Genomic DNA, 25,215 nt, shown 5'->3' on the forward strand with positions numbered 1-25,215 from the left:
CATACTTCCATATTATCCATGAGTCAAAGAAGAATTCTCAAAGGAAATTGAACAAATACAAAGACGTGAATGAAATTGAAGATACAACATACAACATATAGGACACAGATAAAGCCGGACTGAGAGGGATATTTACAGACCTAAATGCTTGCATTAGAAACCCACTGAATGTACTTGGGAAGAGTGAAAACTATAGTGTAAACTATTATCCATGGGGTGCAGCAGTGCTCCAAAATGTATTCACCAAATGCAATGAATGTGCCACAATGATGAAAGAGGTTGTTGATGTGGGAGGAGTGGGGTGGAGTGGGGGGTACATGAAAGCTCTTATATTTTTTAATATAATAGTTTTTGTGATCTATGTATCTTCAAAAAAATACAATTAATTTTTTTTTAAAGTAAAGAGTGAATTCCTTTAATCAATAAGTTAAGTTCATACCTCAAGAAACTGGAAAAAGAAGAGTATAGTGAACCCAAAGCTACCAGAAAAAAAGAAATACATTATATATCAATGAAACTAAAAATAGAAAAACAGTAAGAAATAATCAATGAAACAAAAACGTGTTCTCTGGGGGAAAAATTGATAAAGTTGATAAAAGAGAGACACAAATCACCAATATCAAGAATGAAACAGGATTTCCCTACAGTCAATAAAGGACAATAAAGGAATATTATGAACAATTTCACATCCATAAATTTAACAACTTAGGAAAAATAAACCATTTCTAAAAAGCGACGTACCACCAAAACTCATCAAAGATGAAATAGACAATATGAATAGTCCTAGGACCATTTAATAAATTAGTTCGTATCTTAAAAGCTCCCCAAAAGAAATATACAGGCCCAAAAGATTTCACTGGAAAATTCCACCAAATCTTTAAAGAAAAACTAACACCAATTTTAAACATTCTCTTTTAGAAAACAGAAGAGAAGGGAATAGTTCCCCAAGGTCTTTTAATAAGGCCAGATTATCCTGATACCAAAACCAAAGACAGGGAAAAAGAAAAACGAAAATGTATAGACCAATATCTCTCATGAATTTTGATAAAAATACTAAAAACTAAATAAAAATGTATTTTTAAAAATTATACATGACCGAGTAGAATTTAATCCACATATACACAGATGGTTCAACATTTGAAAATGAATCAATCTAATGTCCCATATCAACAAGCTAAAGAAGATAAACCTTATATGAGCATATCAGTTGAGGCAGAAAACATTTGACACAAATGTGTCTAAGTGATTTTTAACAGAGATGCAAAAGCAACTCAGTGGAGGAAGATAGGCTTTTCCAAAACTGGTGTTTGAAAAACTGGACATCTACAGGCAAACAGATATGACTTTTAACCTAAACATCACACCTTATGCAAAAATTAACTTGAAATTGATCACAAGCTTAAATGTAAAGTGCAAGACTATAAAATTTAGAAAAATAGGAGAAAATCAAAAGCATGAACCATTAAAGGGAAAATTGGTAAATTCGACCTCATTGATTAAAAACTGTTTTTCATTCAGTGGGTTATGGCAGGCTATATAATGTCATTGAGGACAACTTCAAGTCCAGAAAATGCCCCAATATCATACCTCTTTTTCCCTTGCCCTGCCTTCAGCAACTCCTGTGGCCACTGTCTCCATATCAATGATATCATTTCTTCCATTGCTAGAGTCACAATAATTCTATAGTAGAATTCCAGTAAGTACACGCTAATCCATATTTTATTCCTCTATCCTAGAGTGTAAACTACAACATAAACTATAATCCATGCTGTGTAGCATTGCTCCAAAACATGCTCATCAATTGCAATGAATGCACCACATTAATGAAAGACGTTGTTGATGTGGGAGGAGTGGGGGTGTGGGGAGTCAGGTATTCCTCTTATATTTTTAATGTAACATTTTGTGTGATCTATGTATCTTTTAAAAAAGGATAATAAAAAATTAAATATTTTTGTTCAGTTGACTCAGGATGACAAGACAAGCTAAAGAGTTGGAGAAAATATTTATAAAACATATATCTGATAGAGAACTAGTATATAGACTATATAACAAACTCAAAACTCAAGAGTTGGAAAGAAAACAAATTCCTATTAGAAAAAGGGTAAAAGACATAAGGTGACATTTCATTTACAAGATATACTGATGGAAAATAAGCACACGAAAAAATTTTCAATATCATGAGCCATAAGTAAAATGCAAATTAATACCACAATGAGATCACTACACACTTATCAGAGCAGTTAAAGTCAAACATAGTGAAAACATTGAATTCTGATGAAAATTCAGATGAACTAGATCACTCATATGTTGCTAGGAGGCATGTAAAACATATAGCTACTCTGAAAAAGAGCTTGACAGTTTCTTTAAAAAAACTATACACGAAATAACATATGACCCAACAATTACACTCTTGGGCATTTTTCTAAGAGAAATGAGAATTATATTTTCTGAAAAGCTGCACATAGATGTTCATGGCAGTTTTATTCATAATAACCCCAAACTGGAAACAACCCAGATGTCCTTCAACAGGTAAATGGTTAAACAAACCATGTTACACACATAATACCATGAAACACAACTTAGACAAACTTTTTTTAAAATATGGATATCCCGTATATATTTTTTTCTCTATTTAAAAAAAATGTTACATTCATAAAATGTGAGGTTCCCATATACTCCCACCCCTCTCACCCTACTCCTTATACATCAACAACCTCTTTCATCATCGTGGGACATTCACTGCATTTGGCGAATACATTTTGGAGCACTGCTGCACCGCATGGATAATGGTTTATACTGTAGTTTACACTCTCCCCCAGTCCCCCCAATGGGCTGTGGCAGGACATACAATGTCCAGCATCTCTCCTTGCAGTACCACCCAGGACAACTCCAAGTCCTGAAAATGCCCCCACATCATATCTCTTCTTCCCTCTCCCTACTCTCAGCAGCTGCTGTGGCTACTTTCTCCACACAGACAAACTTCTGAAACACTCAACAACTTGGATGGATCTCAAGGAATTGTGATGATTAAAAAACAAAACAAAACAGTCCCAGAAGGTCACATTATAAAACATTCCAAAAAGGTCAAAATTCTAGACATACAGAAGAGATTATTTGTTGCCAGTGATCACGGAAAGGTAATGGAAAGGTAGAGAGGTGAGTGTGGCCATAAAAGGGCAACAGAAGAGATCCTCCTAGCAATGGAACTTTCTGTACCCTGAATGTATCAATGTCAATATTCTAGTTGCAGTATTGTATTACACTATTGCAAAATGTTATCATAGAGGGAAATTAGGTAAAGGGTACACAGGATGTTTTTGTATTAATTCTTACAACTACATGTGAATTAACAATTATCTCAAAATAAAAGTTCAATTTTTTAAAAAAGCAAATATTAGAAAGGAGCATAGAATAGGATGTGAGAGAGAAAACAGGCTCCAGAGCTTGACTGTCTAACTTTTTTTATTAGAAAAGTTGTGAGCTTATAAAACAATTATGCATAGTGTGAAGAATTCGTATACATCACCCCATCACCAACACCTTGCATTGTTGAGAAGCATTTGGTAAAAATTATGAGAGAACATCATCAAAATATTACTGCTAACTATGGTTGAAAGCTAACATTTGGTGTATTTTTTCCATACACATTCTTGTGCGAATATCTGTTTGCATCATTGTTTTCAGTTTTTCTGGATATATTCCTAGAAAAGGGATAGCTGGGTCATATGGCAATTCTATATTTAGCTTCCTGAGGAACTGCCAAACTGCCTTCCACAGAGGGTATACCATTCTACATTCCCACCAACAGTGAAGGAGAGTTCTTAATTCTCTACATCCTCTCCAGCACTTGTAGTTTTATGTTTTTTAAATAATGGCCATTCTATAAGGTATGAAGTGATATCTCATTGTAGTTTTGACTTGCTTTTCCCTAATAGCTAGTGATATTCAGTATCTTTTCATGAGCGTTTTGGCCATTTGTATTTCCTCTTTGGAAAAATGTCTGTTTCTTTTGCCCATTTTTAAACTGGATTGCTTGCCTTTCTATCACTGAGTCGTATGATCTATTTATGTAGCATGGAAATCAAACCCTTATCAGATATGTAGTTTTCAAATATTTTCTCCCGTTGAGAAGGCTGCCTTGTCACTTTCTTGACAAAGTTCTTTGAAGCACTAAAGTATTTAAGTTTGAGGAGGTCCCATTTATCCACTTTTTCTTTCCTTGCTCATAGTTTATAATTAAGAAACCCCACCTACAACCAGGTCTTGAAGATGATTCCCTATATTTTCATCTAGGAGTTTTATGGCTCTAACTTTTATATTTAGGTCTCTGATCCATTTTGAGTTGATTTTTATATCAGCTGTGAGAAAGGGGTCCTCTTTCTTTCTTTTGGATATTAATATCCAGTTGTGATCCAGCTTGATAGCCTTGGTAGCCTTGTCAAAATCACTTGACCATAGATGTGAAGGTCTATTTCTGAGCCCTCAATTCAGAGCCATTGGTCTATAAATCTACCTTTATGCCAGTACCATTCTGTTTTCATCACTGTAGTTAGGTAATATGGTTTAAAGTCAGGAAGTGAGAATCCTCTAACTTCATTCTTCCTTTTTAAAATATTTCTAGCTATATGGGGCCCTTTACACTTCCAAATAAATTTGGTAGTTGGCATTTAAGTTTCTTTAAAAAAGGCCACTGGAATTTTAATTGGGATTGTGTTGAATCTGTAAATCAATTTGGGTAGAACTGATGATATTTAATCTTCTAATCCATGAACATGGAATGCCTTTCCATTTATTTAGTTCATCTTTGATTTCTTTTAGCAATGCTTTATAGCTTTCTGAATATAGGTCCTTTAAATTCTTGGTTAAGTTTACTTCTAAATATTTAATTCTTTTAGTCATTATTGTAAGTGGAATTTTTCCCGACTTCCTTCTCAGATTGCTTATTACTGGTGTGTAGAATCATTACTGATTTTTGCATATTAATCTTGCATCCTGTCACTATGCTGAACTCATTTATTAGCTTTTGTAGCTTTGGTGTAGTTTTTTGACTGCCTGAATTTTTTTTTTTTGCCTGAATTTTAATACTGGCTCAACCTTTACTAAATGAATGACAACAAGTAGTTCTCTGATCTATAATATGGGAACAAAAATAGTGCCTACTATAGGGTTATTGCAAGGATTAAATGATATAATGTTTATAAAGTGTATGTCATATTGCACAATAAATATTGGCTATTATTATTGGTAACAGTAATAATTGTATTACATTGATGTTCAGAAGGCAAAGGAGTGCTGTTGGGTGCTTTACTTCCTATGCTACAAAATTCCTTTTAGCAACTGTTTACTTGTCTCTAAGTCATTTATCTAGCTTTGAAATAAAATTCTAAAGTAATACAAGAAAATAAAGCCTTGCATATACTAAATAAAATGAAACTCTTGCAAATTTTCAAATAAATAGGCTTACTTAGCTGTCGAAGTAGAAGGTAGATAATTAACACTGACTGGAACAGTATTATTAATTCCAGTTGATGTCAGTGGTTTTAGATTCAAGGCAAAATCACTGGTGGTTGTAGAAGTGGTGGTGGTGGTAGTGGTGATAGTAGTGGTTGTAGTGGTTGAAGTTGTAGCTGGAAAATAAATAGTATGTTTAGTCCCTTATCATTCAAGGTTAAAAACTACAGAGGCATTTTTAAAATGTGAATTTGAACTTAAAGTACTTGTGGAGTTGACCTCAAGTTGTTCTAATATGAAGTGATGAAAGGTAAGTCAGGCATCTGGATTTAATCTTTCTGGAAAAAAAATCCTGAATAAATTCATAGAAAAATAAAAGCTTACTACTTAATCAGCCCTACAATCATTAAGTAAATTAAATCAATCCCCAAAATCTTCCCTTAAAGAAAACTTCAGGTTCAGATGGTTTTACCGCTAAGTTCTAAACATTCAAGGGAAGAATAACTACAATCTTACACAAATTCTTTGCACATTTTTGTATTTTCATACTTACAATAATATATCTGTGTAATTAATTCCTAGAAATGAAATTGCTAGATCAAAGGGTAAGCATGCTTTATATTTTAATATATCTTGCCAAACTGCCCAACCAAAAATAGTTTGCCAATTTACATTCCTATCAGTGGGTAGAGTGCCTGTTTCTCTACATCCTAGCCAATACTAAATATGCATCTATGCCAATCTAATAGGCAAAAGCTTCTCAAAGTTTTATGTACAATCCATACTTCTGCCCTATGTGCCTTTTCTCTTTTTCTCCATATTAGAATGTCCTGCCTTCTACAGTTGAAACCCTAAATATATTTCATAGCCTAGCTCAAATTCTTTCCCTATGTTTATTACCTACTTCTCTCATACTCACAGTTACCTCTTACTTTTAGAAATACGGAAAGAATCAAGCTCTAGGCAGAAATACGGAAATATTTCCAAGAGTGTAGAAAGAATTAAGACTGTAGACAGAGGGAGTTGAAAATACCAATAAAAGATGGAGAGGAAATAGAATTAAGGGCCATGATCAGTTCAACATTATGAATAAGTTAAAACAGTAAGGCAGAAAAAGAGATAAGAAAGCCATAGGTTATGGGAAGGAAAAAAAGAGAAAAGCAGACAAAGGAAGAGTAGCTGAATGACATTCATGTGAAATTAGATTTAAGGGGTCCCTAAAACTGCCTTTAGAACATCTCAAGTTCTAATATCCTTAAAGTCAACGTTAACTGCAATGTCTGTAGTAGATTTCCACAAGATTCATTTCTTTTTTTTTTTTTTTGACACAAGCACCCTTCAATAAATCCCTATTCCATGTTAGCGTTTTTGAGGGTAAAATCAGTACCACAGAGGAAGACCATGCCCAATCACTAAGTATCCCTGAAGTCACTAAGAGTCAGAACACTGGAGAAATTCCATATTTAATCTAGTACGGCATTCTTTATAGCCATATGTCATTATACACTTCATCTAAGAATAAAAATATTATCTAAAAGGAAATCCTTCCCCAGAAACACTGGAAATTAATTACAATCTCAATAGGCCCCCTCCCCTTTATTGATTCATTGTTTCAAACACTGAACAACTACTGCATTCTAGACAGAAAAATAGATTTTTTTTTAAAAAAGGAGAGTTCTTCTCATAAAGGAGCTTACCTTCATCCAAAGATGATTTTTAAAAATGTAATTGATATTTCCTGATATGGATAGATGTCCAAAGATGTATACTTAGAGGAAAAGGGCAAAATCTAGGACTACATATATAACATTAGCCCATTTTTGTAAACCAAATAAATTTATGTTTATATATGTTTGGAAAAAGGTTGGAAAGACAAACATTAAACTTTTCTCTCTAGAAGGAGTGATACGTATGTATGTTTTAAAAATATTAAAAAAACCCATCACCACCACTAAAGAAACAATGAAACACCCAAACAATGCACCTCTTCAAACATGTTGAGTGATGCTGTCAGGAAATAAATACCCGTCAGCCAAACGAAGGAGTAAAGAACAATACGATCATTTTAAACTTGTTATACAGCATTTATCATTTTCCTCATCTTTTATGCTATTTTTAAAAGGTATAAATTAGCCCTGACATAGGAGATAATATTCAAATAACACTATTTTGATTAATATAAAAAGCAATAGATCTATGAGTGAAGATTCTATCAGTTTGATTTTGTAAGTTACTACTTTGGCCTAAACCACTTAATACAGTCAATTTTACTACATTATTTGTGTAAGAAAGGGAAGCACAGGTCTATAAATAATACAAAATAATTGTATACCAAATTTGGATTTATATTTAAATAAATATCATGGTTTTAAAAATCATTATATAAATAAAATAGTGAAAATATCCTTTAAAAGATCACGCTATCCTGATCCTGTCCCTAATCAACAACTGTAAACCTTCCTCCATGCTTGGAATGGACACCATCACTTTTCAGACTCATATAAAACATAAGATTGATTCAAAAATAAGCTTCTCTTAAAACTTGCTGATTATACCTAGAACAGAGAGTAATCCCAATTGTAAATCTGCAGATGCAGACACTTTAAAGTTGTACTATGAGAATCATTTGTAAGATGAAGTATCTGAGCAAGGAAATACACTTGGGGGGAAGGAAAAGGGGAGTTGGGGAGACATTCCTGGGTTGGGGGTATCAGGTCAAGACATATCTGATGGAGAGAGAGGTTAAGTACATAAAGGAAGCAATGGAAAAAATGGGTGATAAGAAATGTCCTAGTAGTGAGGATATCAGTTTGCAGGAAGGAATTGGAGACCTAGTTATGTCAGGGGTGGGACTGGCAGAGTCAAAGAGCCCACCTATTCATATTTCAATGACTCAACCTGTGACTGATAGAATCAGTTCTTATTTTGGTATTTTCTGGGGGAAATTATATACTATGTTGTTTGTTTTTTTTTCAAATATGATAACCTGTGAAGTTCTCAAGACATACCCTTAACAAATGTCATAGGCTGGCTAGTTAGTCTAGTATAAATGAGAAACTGGGTCATGCAAAAGAGTATATAAATAGGTAGTACACCTCTCTGCTTAGGAATAATTACTTTAAGCTTAAAACAGCTTGACTTTTCATTTCTTCCAGGTCTGATAAAGATTCATTTCACCCTAAGCAAACTTTTATAAATAAAAACAAATGAGAGGAATGCACAGCAAGATGGCTGTGGAGTAAGGAGCTCCTAGAGTCAGTTCCTGCTACAGGGCAGTTAGCAAACACCCAGAGCTCTCTGGATCTAGCTGAAGCACCTGTCTGGTGGCTCCAGGAGGCCAGAGGAGCATCCTGCACTGTCCTTGGAGGACTGGAAGGAGGAGACTACTCGTCAGCAGAGAAGACTCGTAAGTAGGGCGCTCCAAGCCACAGAGGCCAGTGCCCCTCCTCCACTGGAGGCACAAGCTGCCTCGGTAGCTGTTCCGCAGCTGGAATCGAAAGCTCCACTTCCCCAAAACGGGGGAGGAGGAGACAGTTGGGCACCAATTTCAGTTATGATGAGGAAATTCAGTGGGCTACAGTATAATCCTGAGAAAAGCTAAGGTTTGAGCTTGTCCAGGTCAGAAAGAGGCTGGGAGCTGCCATCTTACCTCACACCTAGCACAAGGGAAAGTGGGGCGGACTGAAAATCCCAGTGATGGTGGGGACCGGCTTCTTCCCTTCCAGGTCAGATTGCAGGTCTAGCCTAGGCTCCAGTGCCACCTACAGCAGGGAGGAAGCTCCAGGGACCTGCGCCAGGCTCTCAGGGAAATTACTGGCCAAGCCACGGAGGCCAGTGATTGTCCTCCTCTGGCGGCACAAGTCCCCCCAGGAGCTACTCTGTGATAGGAAATGGAAGTTCCATTTCCCAGAAACAGGGGAGGAGGAGACATTGGCTGCCGATTTCAGCTACTGATTGGTAGACTCGGCTGGCTAAGAGATAACCTTGGGAACAGCTGGGGTGAGAACCAGCCCAAGTCAGAAAGAGGCCAGTAACCAACATTCTGACTCCACCCCCAGCCTGAGGGGAGGCCAGACTGACAGTTTCTTTCATGCAGATCAGCCTGCTGCCCTAGCCTAGGCTTCAGCCCTGTGTCAGGCAGGGAGGAGGCTAAGGAGCCCTGCACCAGCCTATACAGGTAACTGCAGGGAACTTCAGCTGGCATAGACAGAAAATCAGAAGACTACCAGGGCAACTGTGGTCATTTTAGGACCCGCACTGCATAGATTGCTGCCCACACCTGCAGCTCCATCCCTGACCCAGGTAAGGGAGAAAGGGATGTGAAGCTCTGTCAGTCTCTCTGGGAAACTACAGTCTAGGCCTGCACGTGGCCTCCACAGAGCTGTGACTCTGTCCCTACTCCTGGCAAAGGAGAAAGTTGGAAGAAGCTTCATTGGTTCCTGGTACAATTAGGGCAGCTTGAGCCTCCACAGCTTACAGTACCAACTACATGCTTGGCTCCTATTGCATAACCAGGAAGGGAGAAATGATAGGAAGCCCTAAACTAGAGAGAAAAATTGCACCCAGAATAAATACTCTAGTAAGCCAGATGCGAAGACATCAACCAAAAATTACAATCCACACCAAGAAACAGGAAGCTATGGTCCAGTTAAAGGAGCAAGATAAGGCTCCAGATGACATAAAGGAGTTAAGAAAACTAATTATAGATGTTCAAACAAAACTCCTTAATAAATTCAATGAGATGACTAAAGAGATTAAGGATATTAAGAAGACACTAGAGGAGCACAAAGAAGAATTTGAAAGCTTACATAGAAAAATAGCAGATCTTATGGGAATGAAAGGTGCAATAAATGAAATTAAAAAACACTGTACTCACATAATAGCAGATTTGAGGAGGCAGAGGAATTGGTGAGCTTGAAGAAATGGCCTCTGAAAGTGAACATACAGAAGAAGAGATGATGAATGGAAAAAATTGAACAAGGTCTGAGGGAACTAAATGACAGCAAAAGGCATGCAAACATATGTCATGGGTGTCCCAGAAGGAGAAGAGAAGGAAAAAAGGGCAGAAGCAATATTTAAAGAAATAATGGTAGAAAATTTACCAACCCTATTGATGGACACAGATATCCCTGTCCAAGAAGCAAAATGTACTCCCATCGAAAAAATCCAAAGAGACCAACTTCAAGACACATACTCATTAGAATGTCAAAGGCCAAAGACAAAGAGAGAATTCTGAGAGCAGCAAGAGAAAAGCAACGCATAATATATAAGGGATATCCAAAAAGATTAAGTGCTTATTTCTTACCAGAAACCATGGAGGCAAGAAGACAGTTGTAAGATATATTTAAGATACTACAAGAGAAAAACTTCAAGCCAAGAATCTTATATCCAGCAAGACTGTCTTTCAAAAATGAGGGCAAAATTAGATATCCACAGATAAACAGAAACTGAGAGAATTTCTAAGCAAGAGACCAGATTTTCAGGACATACTAAAGGGTATGCTAGAGCCTGAAAAGAAAAGACAGGACAGAGAGGCCTGGAAGAGAGTCTAGAAATGAAGATTATATCAATAAAAGTAACTAAAAGTGTCAAAAGAGTGGTGAAAATAAGATATGACAGATAAAACTCAAATAGTCAGGAATAAACTTAACCAATGATGTAAAGCACTTGTATTCAGAAAACTGCAACTCAATGTTAAAACAAATTTAAAAAGCCATAAATAACTGGAAGAACATTCCATGCTCATGGATTGGAGGACTAAATATCATTAAGATGTCAATTCTACTCAAATTGCTATACAGATTTAATGCAATCCTGATAAAAATTCCACCAGCACTAAAGAAAAAATTGAAAACATGATCATTAAATTTATTTGGAAGGGTAAGGAGTCCTGAATAGCCAGAAACATCAGAAATAGGAAAAGTGAACCCTCATCTCCAGATTTTAAATCATAATACCTACCTATAGTGGTAAAAACAGCATGGTACTGGCCTAAAGACAGACACAATAGACCAATGGAACCAAATTTATGGCTCAGAAACAGACCCTCACAGGTATGGTCAAGTGATTTTTGACTAGTCTGTCAGACTCACACAGCTCAGGCAGAGCAATCCATTCAACAAATGGTGCTGAAATAATTGGACATCCATAGCTGAAAGGACAGAAGACCCCTATCTCACACATTATCCAAAAATTAACTCAAAATGGATCAAAAAACTAAAAATAAAAGCAAGAACCATACAACTTCTAGAAAAAATTACTGGAAAATATCTTCCATACCTGGTGGTAAGCTTCTTAAAGGAGATAAGAGAAGGACTGAGTGGACTACCGATGTTTAATGTATGTAGAAATTTTAATTAGCTTTACTCTAAAATTGTGGAAATGTATAGAGTGGATAGTAAAGCACAGTGAGTAACAGCTAGTTTATAAATGGGGATGTGACTGAAAATGGTAGTCTAGGTATGTAAATGCCAATTGACAGAATGCTTGAGAATAATCTAGGAACTGGATAACACAGTAAACCAAGAGGTGGGTGAGAATTGTGGTTGATGGTACAGATGCAAGAGTGCCCTTTGTTAGCTAGAACAAATGTATATCACTACTGCAGGGTGTTGGGAATGTGGAGAAGCATGGGAAAAATACACCTCGAGTGACTTATGGACTGTGGTTAGTAGTAATAATATAATATTCTTGCATCTATGCAAAAAATGTACTGTGTTGATACTGAGGCAGTATGGTAAATATGAGCCAAATATACACTATGGACATGGCAATAATCAGATGATATTATTCTATCTGTAGCAAATGACACACCTCATTGTGGTGTGTTGATGGAGGGATGTTGTTTGGGAATTCTGCATACGTGCATGATTGTTTTATAAGTCTACAACTTCTGTCATAAAAATATATATTTAAAAGATAATAATAGGGTGGGTTGGGGTAGAAACACACCAAATGTAAGAAAAGAACTATGATTTTTAGTAACATTTTGACATTGTGCTTTCATAGTTTGTAACAAACGTCTCATGACAATGCAAGGTGTTGGTGGAGGGTTGATGTATGGGACCCCTGTATGACGTTATGCATGTTTGCTTTATAAGTTTGCTTTATAAGTTCTCAACTTTTACTATACACTTAATTGTTTATGCATGTTCATATATAAATGATATAAAGATAATAATAATCAGATTGGTTAGGGGAAAATACTTTGTTTAGTAGGAATATTTTGACAATGCTCTTTAATCATTAGTTATAAATGTTTAAAAACAATGCAAGTTATTGGTGGTAGGGTGAGATGTTATATATGTTTGTTTGATGATATATATGTTTGTTTTGTAAGTTCACAACTATTATACATTTATTGTTTATGTATGTTTATGTATGAGTGATATACTTCAATAAATTTTTAAAAAAGTAAGAGTTCCCTAAAATGGAGTCTGACCTAAATATCACATATAAGTGGCAACTGAGCCCTAACCTCCCAGCAAAATTTCTTCAATCTACAATCTAACTAGCCCTTACACGGCAGGAAAAAAATAGGACAAGTCTAGGGAAACTCCTGTTACTACCTTTAGAAAAGGATCAGCTTTAGATAGACAATACGAGTCAATTGACTTTTGGAGGAAAAACTACCAGTTGCCATATTGTCAATTTTAAATACTATGATCAATAACTACTACTCCCACAAAAATTAAAAGTTGACAAGAATTTGATAGCAATTTTGACTGCAGTCAACTCACAGTAATGTCATCATTAGTATCTGTCTCATTCTACTATTTGGGAGTCATCTACATTCATGTTCCTTTTTTTATGTCCTGATGAGATGGTCAAAACCAACTTACAGAGGTCTAGAAGTTATGGAACTACCACCTACTTGCTGCTTCTTACACAATACATTTCCAAAGAGTATCCCAACATACGCCAATAATTCCAAAAATCTTACTAGATACAGTAGAAGCTGCTCCACTTCCTCCAGGAAATTGTAATCCAAACCCCAAATTTATACCACCAAGTGTTGCAGCTGAAGTTGTTGGGGCACCAACTGCAGCAAACAGCATAATATTACCTAAAACCCTTTCAAGAAAAAATTCAGTGATGATACAGTCTTTATCATCTGAAGAGTCCTTTAGAAAATTCTAGATAAACTTCAAAACACCATGGTCAATCCATTTATATGAAATGTCCAGAAAAGGCAGTTGTTCCTAAGAGCTCAAATGGAGGGACCACAAGCCTGGACTATATGTAAGATTATACTATAGCAAGGTTCTAACATTTCTTCCCACTTTATATTATCCACGTAGATAATAAGACTTCTTCTCTTCAGATAGCCTTAGCAAAATTCCCAACTTTTCCTATTCCTATTAGCTTCAAAACATCACAATGCTAATGAATTATATGCTTAAAGTTATCACATTAAGCTATAATAACCATGTTAAAAAATTTCAAAACTAAGCCTCGACAATTAAGCTCTTAAGCAAAACTACTACTGATATCAGAAGTTATAGGTGGATTCAACCATAATGATAATTTCTGAGATGCAGAAGATCCATTTATTATATTGGCAAACTGATTTAAGTGACATGATGGGAAATCATGGTATTATCTGTGGAACAAGATACTTACATGAAAACCCAATAGCAGCAGTGGAGGTAGAAACATTTGATATTGAGGTAAACAACATGGTGCTTGAAATAATAGTGGTGGGAGCAGTAGATGCTAGAGTCAAACCTAGAGGTAAAAGTAACAAGTAGGAAAACACTGTGACTAAAAATACATTTATAAGTAAAATACCATTATAACAAAGTTCATTATTATGCAGAAATAAAAACAAAGCCAGTAAAATTGGGTACCCTGGAACCTAATAAATATTGTAGTAAAAGCCAGGTTAAAAAACAATTCATCAGTACAGCTCAGGATAACCTACCTTCTAGCACCATCAGGACAAAGAAATTCTACTATACAGATGAGGGGGATCCACTTCCAGAATGGCAGCATAAGAAGCTATGCAGGAGCTTCCAGTCAACCAAGATAGCAGCATAACACACTCTAGGGTAACACCGCCTTACGGAATCTTTAAACCAGTAGTAAAAACTGGCAAAGCCATGTTCCTCATAACCATGGAAAACAATTAAAGGGTTACAGTAACTGGGCAAGTGCCAAATCAAGAAAAGGCAGCTTTATAAGACAGTAGGAGAACTTCATGGTGCCCTCATCCAACTTTTCTCCAGTGTGGTATAGAGCTAGCCTGTGCTCCCATTATGGGTCTCTGATTCTTTTCCATAAGGAACAGAGTAACCTCTATGTGCATACTGCAGTGCCCATATGTCAGTGCCAATCTATGAGGCAGCAGCATGAAAGACTAAATAAGGAAACTCCTTTCTAGTTTGCCCTCCCAGAACATGCCCTGCAGGCAAAAGCAGCTTGCAGACACCTAAAGCAGTATAATAAACAATTAAGTCAAAGTGCTTTGGAACAAAGGATTACCTGCTTTAATAGAGCATGGGAAGGATAGAGAATGGGAAGGAGTCTATTTCAGGGGAGTAGAGGGCATTTGAATTCCTATAAATAGTGGAATTTCAAATGCCACAAGCAAGCACAAGCCCAGGATAAGACCAAGGCTCTGAAAAGACAGAGAACCCTTTCATTCACCATCTACCTCAGGATGATCTTGATAAGGAGGGCTAAACTCTGCAGTATAGCACCAGCCAATCCAGAGCCAATCTGCAAAGACTCAACAGTGTAGTTTGTGCTGTTTTTTAAATTTAAAAAAAATTTTTAAAGATAATTAGATTACATAAATGTTACATCAAAAAAGGAAGGGATTCCTATTTGCCCCACTCCCTACCCCTCCCACACTTTCCCACATGAACAATATCCTTCACTACTGTGGTACATTTGTTACAATTGATGAACACTGTCGGAGAAAAAGAGCATTCACTAGGACACAGAGACTGATTGACCACAGCAGAAAATGTATTTATTGAGAAGCTCTCCCAACAGAGGGGGTCTGAAGAACAGACTTCAGTCCCCCCACCAGCATGGTAGGGGTGTGAAGAGAGACTCAGCCCACTCCTGGAAGGGGGGGACTTGAACTTATACAGAACTTTCCTAGGCAGGGAAATGATAGTGGGAGTGGGATTGAGGGCCCAAATGAAGTAATAGGAGGGGGTTGAGGGAGTTTATGGCTTCTTGGAATGCTGCAGGAGCAAATGTTTCTTTTGATCTGTAGGGTTTTAAAGGGTTTGTAAATAGTAAAGGTTTCTGTCTCTGTTTCCCTCTAATATGCAGGCAGAGGTAGTGAAGATCTCCATCTCCTTCTGATATGCAGATGGTCAAGATCTCTATTTCCCTTTATTCCTGTCTCTATGAGGTTTCTTTGTTTAACCTGTGGGAAAGTACCTTGAACTCAGACATGGAGGGAGGGGTTTGCCTTTTCCCAATGCACATCAGGAGAAACTGAGTTACAGCTTATTAATTATTGCAAACCTCTAACAAACACATTTTGGAGCATTGCCACTAAGAGTGGATTATAGTTTACATTAGAGTTTAAACTCCCTCCCCCATAATTTTGTAAGTTATGACAAGATATTTAATGGCCTGTATCTGTCATTGCAACGTCATTCAGGACAATTCCAATGTTTCAAAAATGCCCCCATATTACACCTATTTTCCCTTCTTCCTCCCTTCAGAACCTCTGGTGGCCACTGTTTCCCCATCAATGATAAAAGTTCTTCCATTACTAGAACAAGTATAAATCTATAGTAGAATAATAGCAAGTCTATTCTAGTCCCTCATTGTTAGTTCCTGGTACTCAAGGAAATTTCCGTCATGTCACTAGTTGAATACAACTTAAGAAATAGGCAGCTCAGGGACTAAATCCCAGAGTTAACACTCTAAAATATTAGAATGTACAGGGCGCAACAGAAGTTAAAAAAAAAAAAAAAACAAAGAAAGAGGAAATGATGGCTCATCCAAAGGAAAAAAATGCTAAAAATCCAGAAATCATCAATGAAAAAGACCAGTCTTTGGACATGCTGAATAAAGGCTTTAAAAAAATACCCAATATGCTTTAGGAGATAAGGGTAAATACAAAAAAAGAACTAAAGGATATCAGGAAAACAATGAATGCATAATACAAGCATCTCAATAAAGAGGCAGAAATTTTTTTTAAAAAAATGGAAATATTGGAGTTGAAGACTATAAGAACTAAAATGAAAAATTCCCCAGACTGGAGCTGGTAAAAGTAAGAATCTGGTGAACTAGAAGACAAGACAATTGAAATGATTCAGGCTGAGGGGCAGAAAAAAATATTTAAAAAATTAAACAGAGTTAAGAGATCTGTGGGATATCATCAAGTGTACAGATATAGACATTATGGGAGTCCCAGAAAGAGAACAGAGGATGGGGCAGAAGTATATTCAAAGAAATAATGGCAGGAATCTCCCCAAATTTAATGAATATGCACATTCAAGAAGGCTAACAAATCACAAGTAGGATAAACCAGAAGACAACCACTGCTAGACACAAAGTTGTCACTGTTGAATGCCAAGGACAAAAAGAAAATCCTGAAAGCTGCAAGAAAACAGCAATGTGTAATGCACAAGGGAGCTCCAATAAGATTGAGTGTTGATTCGCATCAGAAACCATGGAAACAAGTCACTGAAATGAAATATTTACAAAGGTGAAAGAAAAAAAAAACTGCCAATCTATAATTTTATATGCAATGAGACAGTCTTTTAAAAATTACAGTGATTAAGACATTCCCAGAAGAAAGAAGGAGTGTATCACCATTAGATCAGCCCTACAAACCATAATAAATGGATTTCTTCACACTGAAAGGAAAGGACACTGACAGTGGATCAAAGTGGCATCGCCCAGGCTTTAGCGCTTTAAGAGGGGAAAAAAAGTAAAGAAACCTTAACATTTTTGTAAAGTTTTCTATTTTTGGTTAAAGAAAATTGAAATAAAAGATATTTAGGGAAAAAAAGATATTTAGGAAATATAAACTTTGCTAGCATGTTCAAATAACCTTTAAAAATACAATCATAGATACATAAACAAACAAAAAAAGAAATAAAGACTTCCATGAAAAAACAACATATAGGTAATGTATATTTTTGGTATGTAATTTCACTTTCGTGGTAGTTTGAGTCTTTGTGGACCCCAGAAAATTATGCTCTTAAATTGGTGCATTCCTGTGGGTGTGGGATCCTTTTGGATTCGATTGTGTTGGATTCGATTCTGTTGAGAACTATTTGAGTGGATTGTTTTGGTGAGGCATAGCCCACAGTGGGTCTTGGTCCTCTTGTTGGAGTTCTTTATGAATAGGAGAGAGGAGGCCGCAGAAACAGAGAAACACCCAGAAGCTGAGAAAGAAGAGTCTGGGAGTTAGAAGCTGAAATCAATGGAACACATAAACTGAGAGGAGCTATTGAAGCCAGAAACTGAAAGCAATGACTTCTGGAGGAGAGGGAAGAAATGAGCAGTTGCCACTGTGTGCCTGATTGCCCACAGCTACAGCTCATGAAGAAAGCATCTCCTGATGGTGCCTTGATTTGGACACATTCATGGCCTCAGAACTGTAAGCTTATTGGTTAAAAAATTCCCATTTTAAAACCCAATCTATTTCATTTTTTTGTCTTTATTTTTTTAATGTTATATTAAAAAAAATGAGGTCCCACCCCCTTCACCCCACTCCTTCCCCCATAACAACAACCTCCTCCATCATCATGAGACATTCATTGCATTTGGTGAATACATCTCTGAGCACCGCTGCACCTCATGGTCAATGGTCCATCTCATAGCCCACACTCTCCCACAGTTCACCCAGTGGGCCATGGGAGGACATACAGTGTCCGGTAACTGTCCCTGCAGCACCACCCAGGACAACTCCAATCCCGAAAACGCCCCCACGTCACATCTCTTCCTCCCATTCCCTACCCCCAGTAGCCACCATGGCCACTTTCTCCACACCAATGCCACATTTTCTTCAATTACTAATCACAATAGTTCATGAATAGAATATCAGTAAGTCCACTTTAATCCATACTCTATTCCTCCATCCCATGGACCTTAGAATGGTTGTGTCCACTCCACATCTATATCAAGAAAGGGCTTAGATTCCACATGGATGCTGGATGCAATTCTCCTGCTTTCAGTTGTAGGCACTCTTGGCTCCCTGGTGTGGTGGTTGACCTTCCTCACCTCCATGTTAGCTGAGTGGCATAAGTCCAATAAACCAGAGTGTAGGAGTTGCCAACCTATTTCTGTTATATTGCCTCGGAAGCCTTTGGCAAACTAAAACATTTTACTGCTTAAAGGTAATAAAATGCAAATGTGTAATGAGTGATGATAACTCTGGTTGTGGACCTATAACATACAAAGATATAATCTCTAACAAATATAAGAAAAAGGTAGGAGGGTAGAGTGGTATAAGAAAAGTGTATGTGTATGCTATTGAAGCTAAGTTGGTATCAAATCAAAGGTAACTGTTATAGATTCAGCACACAACATTTATGCCCTGTAGCAAACACAAAGAAAAGCATGAAAAATATATACAAAAGAATATGAGAAGGTCCCCAAAATAGTACAATTAACAAAAAAAAAACAAATAAATATGAAAGTAGGCATTAATAGAAGAATGGAGGGAGAAAAAAAGGGTATAAGACATACAAAGACCAAGTAAATAATGACAGAAATCCCGCATTATCAGTATTTACTTTAAAAGGAAATGGATTAAACTATCCAGTCACAAGGCACAAATTGATCGTATGGATAAAAAAGCACAACCCAACTATACGCTGTTTACAAGGCACTCACCCTAAATTCAAAGACACAAACAGCTTGGAAGTGAAAGGATGGAAAAAATAAGCCATGCATATATCAGATAAAATACACTTTAAGTCAAAATCTATTACTAGGAACAAAGAAGGTCACTATATACTGATAAGGGGATCAATTCAACATGAAGACATAACAATTATAAATATATATGCACCTAATGACAGAGCCTCAAAATATCTAAATCAAATATTGACAGATTTGTAGATAATTCTACAATAATGATAGGAAACTTCATAAACCACTTCCAATAATGGACAGAATATCTAGACAGAAGATCAACAAGAAAATAGAAGACTTGAATGAAACCATAAACCATAGAGACCTAACATACATATATAGAATACTTCACCCAATAGCAACAGAATACATTATTCTCCAGTGCACCTGTATTTCCAAGATAGACCATATATTAGGTCACAAAACAAATTTCAATGAATTAAAAATATTGAAATCATATAGTGTATTTTCTCTGACTACAATGGAAGAAATTTAGAAGTCAATAACAAATCATGACCTTTAAAATTCACAAATATATGGAAATTAAACATACTTTTAAACAACCTGTGGGGCAAAGAAGAAATTACAGTGGAAAATAGGAAATACCTTAAAAGAAATGAAAATGAAAATTTAACATACCAAAACTTACGGGATTCAGGTAAGGCAGTGTGACAGGGAAATTTATAGCTCTAAATTAAAAAAGAAAAAAGATCTCAAAGGAGAGACCTAAAATCACACCTGGAGGATACAGAAAAAGAATAATAAATGAAATCCGAATGAATGGAAGGGAGGAAATAAAGATTAGAGCAGGGATAAATGAAAGAGAGAATTTTTTTTAATGTAGAGAAAATCAATGAAACTAAAAGTTGGTTTGTGAAAAGATCAATGAAATTGACAAACCTTTAGGTAAGCTGACAAAAAAAGAGAACGGACACAAAGGACTAAAATCAGAAATGAAAGGGGAACATTATTATTGACCCCACAGAAATAAAAATAATTATAAGAAGATACGAGGAACAACTGCATACCAACATTAGAAATCCTAGATAAAACTGGCAAATTCCAAGAAAAACACAAACTACCTATACTAACTCAAGAAGAAATAGAAAATCTCAACATAACAATTACAAGTAAAGAGACTGAATCGGTCATCAAAAATCTCCCACCAAAGAAAAGCCCAGGAACAGATGGATTCACTGGTGAATTTTACCAAACATTCCAAGAAGAATGAGCACTACTCCTGCTCAGAATCTTCCAAAAAATTAACTATTCTATGAGGCCAACACCACCCTAATAACAAAGCCAAATAAAGATAACACAGGGAAAGTAAATTACAGACCAATGTTCATTATTAATACAGCTACAAAAATGGTTAACAAAATACAAGTAAACCAAACTCACCAGCACATTAAATAATCATACCATGATCAAGTGGGATTTATTGCAAATATGCAAGGGTGGTTCTACATAAGAAAAGGAATACGGGCGGTGGACTTGGCCCAGTGGTTAGGGCATCCATCTACCACATGGGAGGTCTGCAGTTCAAACCCCAGGCCTCCTTGACCCGTGTGGAGCTGGCCCACGTGCAGCGCTGATGCGCGCAAGGAGTGCCGTGCCATGAAGGGGTGTCCCCCACGTAGGGAAGCCCCACACGCAAGGAGTGCGCCCGGTAAGGAGAGTCACCCAGAGCAAAAGAAAGTGCAGCCTGCCCAAGAATAGCGCCGTACACATGGAGAGCTGACACAACAAGATGACGCAACAAAAGGAAGCACAGATTCCCATGCCACTGACAACAACAGAAACAGACAAAGAAGACACAGCAAATAGACACAGAAAGTAGACACCCGGGTGGGGGTGGGGGTGGGGGTGGGGAGAGAGAGAGAGTTAGAGAGAGAGAGAGAGAGAGAGAGAGAGAGAGGATCTGACAAAATCTAGCATCCCTTCCTCATAAAAACAACTAGAAAACTAGGAATAGAAGGAAAATTTCTTAACATAATAAAGGGAATATATTAAAGATCCACAGCTAACATCATACTAAATGGTAAAAGACTTAAAGCTTTCCTTTTAAGATCAGAAACAAGACAAAGATGGCCACTGCCACCACTGTTATTCAACATTGTACTGGAAGTTCTATCCGGAGAAATTAGGCAAGATTGTATGTCCTCCCATGACCCACTGGGTGGACTGGGGGAGAGTGTAAACTATAATGTGGACCATTGGCCATGTGGTGCAGCAGTTCTCAGAGATATATTCACCAAGTGCAATGAATGTCCCATGATGACGGAGGAGGTTGTTGTTATGGGGGGAGGAGTGGGGTGAGGGGGGTGGGACCTCATATATTTTTTTAATGTAACATTAAAAAAATAAAGACAAAAAAAGAAATAAAAAGCACCTAAAATTTGAAAGGAAGATGTTAAACTTTCCCTATTTGCCAATGACATGACCTGATATATAGAAAATCCAGAAAAATCTACAATAAAGCTACTATAGTTAAACAAATTCAGCAATATGGCAGGGTACAAGATGAACACTCAGAAATTAGTAGTCTTTCTTTATACTAGTAATGAACACTCTCTAGAGGAAAGCAAGAAAAAAAACCCAACCTAAAAAATAAAATATTTAGGAAGAAATTTAAAGCCTAAAAAGGATTTGAAAGCAGAACTGCAAAACATGGCTAGCAGAAAGCAAAGAATACCTAAATAAATGGAAGGATATTAATGATTATGGGTTAGGGTATTAAATATTGTTGTCAATTTTAACAAAAGCTATTTACAGATTCAATGAAATACCTATCAAAACTCCAATTCCTTTGCAGAAATGGAAAAGTCAATGATCATATTTATAAGGAAGGGTAGTAACGGGTCCCAAATAGCCAAAATCACATTCAGAAACAAGTACAAAATTGTAGCAGTCACATTTCCCCTAAATTTATTACAAAGCTACAATAATCAAAACAACATGGTACTGGCACAAGGAGAGGGATATAAACCATGAAATTGAACTGAGAGTTCAGAAATAAATCCTCACATTTATGACCAATTGACTTTTTTTATAGGAATTATCGGGGATTGAACCTGGGACCTTGTACACGAAAGTAGATGCTCAACCACTGAGCTACATCTGCTTGCCAGCCAATTAATTTTTGACAATGGGACCAAGTCTACTCAATGGGGAAAGAATAATCTCTTCACAAATAGTCCTGGAAAAAGTGCATAGCCATATGCAGAAGAATGAAAATGTACCTCTACCTCACACCATATACAAAAATTAACTCAAAATGAATCATAAACCTAAATATAGGCTCTCTCCATCTAGAGGAGTCCACATCACATTCGGTGCATGTTTCTGTCCTTTTCTCTCATTTCTCAGCAAGCTTTCCTCTTTTCCCCCATTTCCCAAGAATCTTTGTACTGAACTAAGTAAATTGCCCTGACCCCTGGGTTTGAACATCCACTCTTCCAGTCCAGTGGTCCCATGAGTCCTGCTAATTTCTGAGGACTGGAGGGTAGGGGAGGTCTCCCACCTCTAGTGGTGATGTTCCTAAAAGTAGCAATTCATGAGAGAAACCAGTTTCCCTAAGGCCTCAGTGACCTTAGGGAGTATATACTGGAATTAGTGTTTTTCATCCAAGGTGTGCCAAAGTCAAAATGGGAAATAAGCAAAGTTCTGAAGTAAAGGAAAACTATATTTTAGAGCATTAGGGATAATTTGGTTATAAGCCAATAAGTAAAAGGACTGAAATTCCTGTATAAAACTGTATGTTCACAGTGCAAATTAAGAGAATTTAGAAATAGCCTTCAAAGAAATCTTTTAAATATTATTTTACAGTTAAACTTATTTTGAAAAAGAATGAAAGTTTTAAGTAACTTTAGTGAGCTGTGTTTTTGTGTCTCTCTATTTGTGTCTATTTGCTCAGTGTGTATCTTCATACATCCAGATGACAATATCAAATTAACAAATGAAATTTCTTAAAAGTTTTTTTCCAAATTGTTAAAACTTAAATATGTGGTTACACATATGACTGAATATTCCTGGAACCCAAATTAGGCTAAGCAAGATGGACAGGTCATATAGAAATTGGAATATAGAAACTATTGGGAAAGAGAAAAAGATTTTCTGAGCTCTTTGACCCAACCCAACCCCCAGGGCCTTCTCTTGCAAGAGCTCTGAAGGAGGGTTTTGGTGTGGCAGATTAAAACTGTATCTTCTAGGCTGGGGAATTAAGAATCAGTTTGCACTGTAATTCCCAAATTTAAACCTTCTAACATCCTTAAAATAAGGGTGGTTAATAATCCTATTACCAAATTTCAGTAAGTAAAAGAGAAGTCCTTGAATGATATGGAAAGTTCTAAGTTATAATTAAAACAAATTAAACCATTATAATATATTCCAGAACCTAGCAGTGTGTTTTGTTTTGTTTTTTGAGGTACTGGGGCTGGGGATTGAACCCAGGACCTCGTGTATCAGAAGCCAGTGCTCGACCACTGAGCCACATTGGCTTCCCTGAGTTGGTTTCTTTGTTTGCTTTTGTTTTTACAGGAGGCTCTGGGAACCAAGTCCAGGACCTCCTATGTGGGAGGTAGGAGCTCAACCACTTGAGTCACATCCACTCCCTCAGTATGCTTTTAAGATTATCCAGTTTTAGAATTTTATTAAAGAAAAGAGGTTTCAGTCTCCTGTAAATGAAGAAAAAAAGAATATTCCTTGCACAAACTATAATGGTTTCAATTTTATTTAGCTTGGGTGTAATCTCCCTAGGTTTAGAAAATACCAAGTAAATAAATTAACATTATATGTATTAAATATTTAAGATGATGAAAGTTATAAGTTTATATCTAATAAAATTAAGTTAAAGAAAGAAATGTAGATCTGCCCTCTCTTAAATGGGTAAAGTCAGTATCAATCATTGCTAATTGTAATTTAATAAGCTTATTTTAAGATAAAGTAACCAGTCCATGTGATTATGATTAATTATAAGGAGTTTGTAAAAGTATCTTCTAAACTGAGGCATTTAAATGGCTAATTCCAGGAAGCTATTATTAATTAGAAACCTAAACTGATAATAATAACAAAAAGTAACTTCATAACAGGGAAACCTGTCAGAGGCCACCTCAATCTGCATATTAAAGCAGTGGTAAGGAAAGATGATCTGGACTCCATTGGGGATCTTCGGTTTTCATAAAATAATTGAGAAAGTAGTTTTTCCTGTATTGGTAAAGTAAAATACCTTTTAATTAATGTCATTATGATAAAAGTGTAGAAGTAAAAAGCAAAGTACTAAAATAGTTAAGTTGATTTGCTTTGTTATACATTGCACAGTAAGTGTTTAGAAAGTGTATAAAAATCAAAAGAGATAACCTCAGTACTTTCAAACTCTTTTGTGCCCAAATACCTGGCATGGTGCCTCTCCATTTGAGTTATTGGCTAGGTTGGTCACTGACCCATAAAACAATAAAGATATCTACTACATCTCTGGTTATGCTCCTAAAGTGGATGAAGAGTACGCTGCAGTTTTAGACTCCTGCAGCAGCTGGGGATGGCTCAATATGGCCAGATGCACAATGGACATTGCCTCGAGACTGGCTCTGTTTCAGAGTGCCTTAAAGGGCACTATGCACCAGGCCAGTAAAACACTGGAGTCTTACCTTCCTAGTCTCTTTCTGGGGTCAGTGGGGCTGCAACATGCTGGCTGTGTGAAGGGCATACCAAGTGGAGCAACAATTATCAGAGTATTGTGAGTAGAACTTAAACAAATACAATTGGCATCATGGCTTGCTCCCATGGAGAGATGGCATGTATGGTATTGCAAACTGGGAGCTTAGATCTATTAACTGCAGCTCAAAGTGGAACTTATACATTGATTAGTATTAAGTACTGTACCTATATGCCTGATGATTATGATATCTTTTCTATTCTAGATCATAT

At 36.5% G+C, this 25,215-nt stretch overlaps 1 protein-coding gene across 3 annotated transcripts in view; it reads right to left on the reverse strand.

Annotated features, from left to right (window-relative positions):
* NUP62CL (nucleoporin 62 C-terminal like) overlaps window positions 1-25,215 on the reverse strand; it is a 110,806-nt gene that overhangs the window by 41,657 nt on the left and 43,934 nt on the right. For 2 of the 3 annotated variants that reach the window (XM_071213036.1, XM_071213035.1), the window contains exons 2-3: window positions 14,074-14,178; window positions 5,465-5,627 (exon numbers count right to left, since the gene is read on the reverse strand). The exons of the other annotated variant lie outside the window; for it this stretch is intronic. Coding sequence is in view for 1 of the 2 variants with exons in the window: in XM_071213035.1 (XP_071069136.1) it covers window positions 5,465-5,627; window positions 14,074-14,131 (221 nt within the window). In the remaining variant the exon portion in view is untranslated. The remainder of the gene's footprint in view (window positions 1-5,464; window positions 5,628-14,073; window positions 14,179-25,215) is intronic. 3 annotated transcript variants of the gene reach the window in all.

The sequence above is a fragment of the Dasypus novemcinctus genome, chromosome X, assembly GCF_030445035.2.
Source record: "Dasypus novemcinctus isolate mDasNov1 chromosome X, mDasNov1.1.hap2, whole genome shotgun sequence".
Lineage (NCBI taxonomy): Eukaryota > Metazoa > Chordata > Mammalia > Cingulata > Dasypodidae > Dasypus > Dasypus novemcinctus.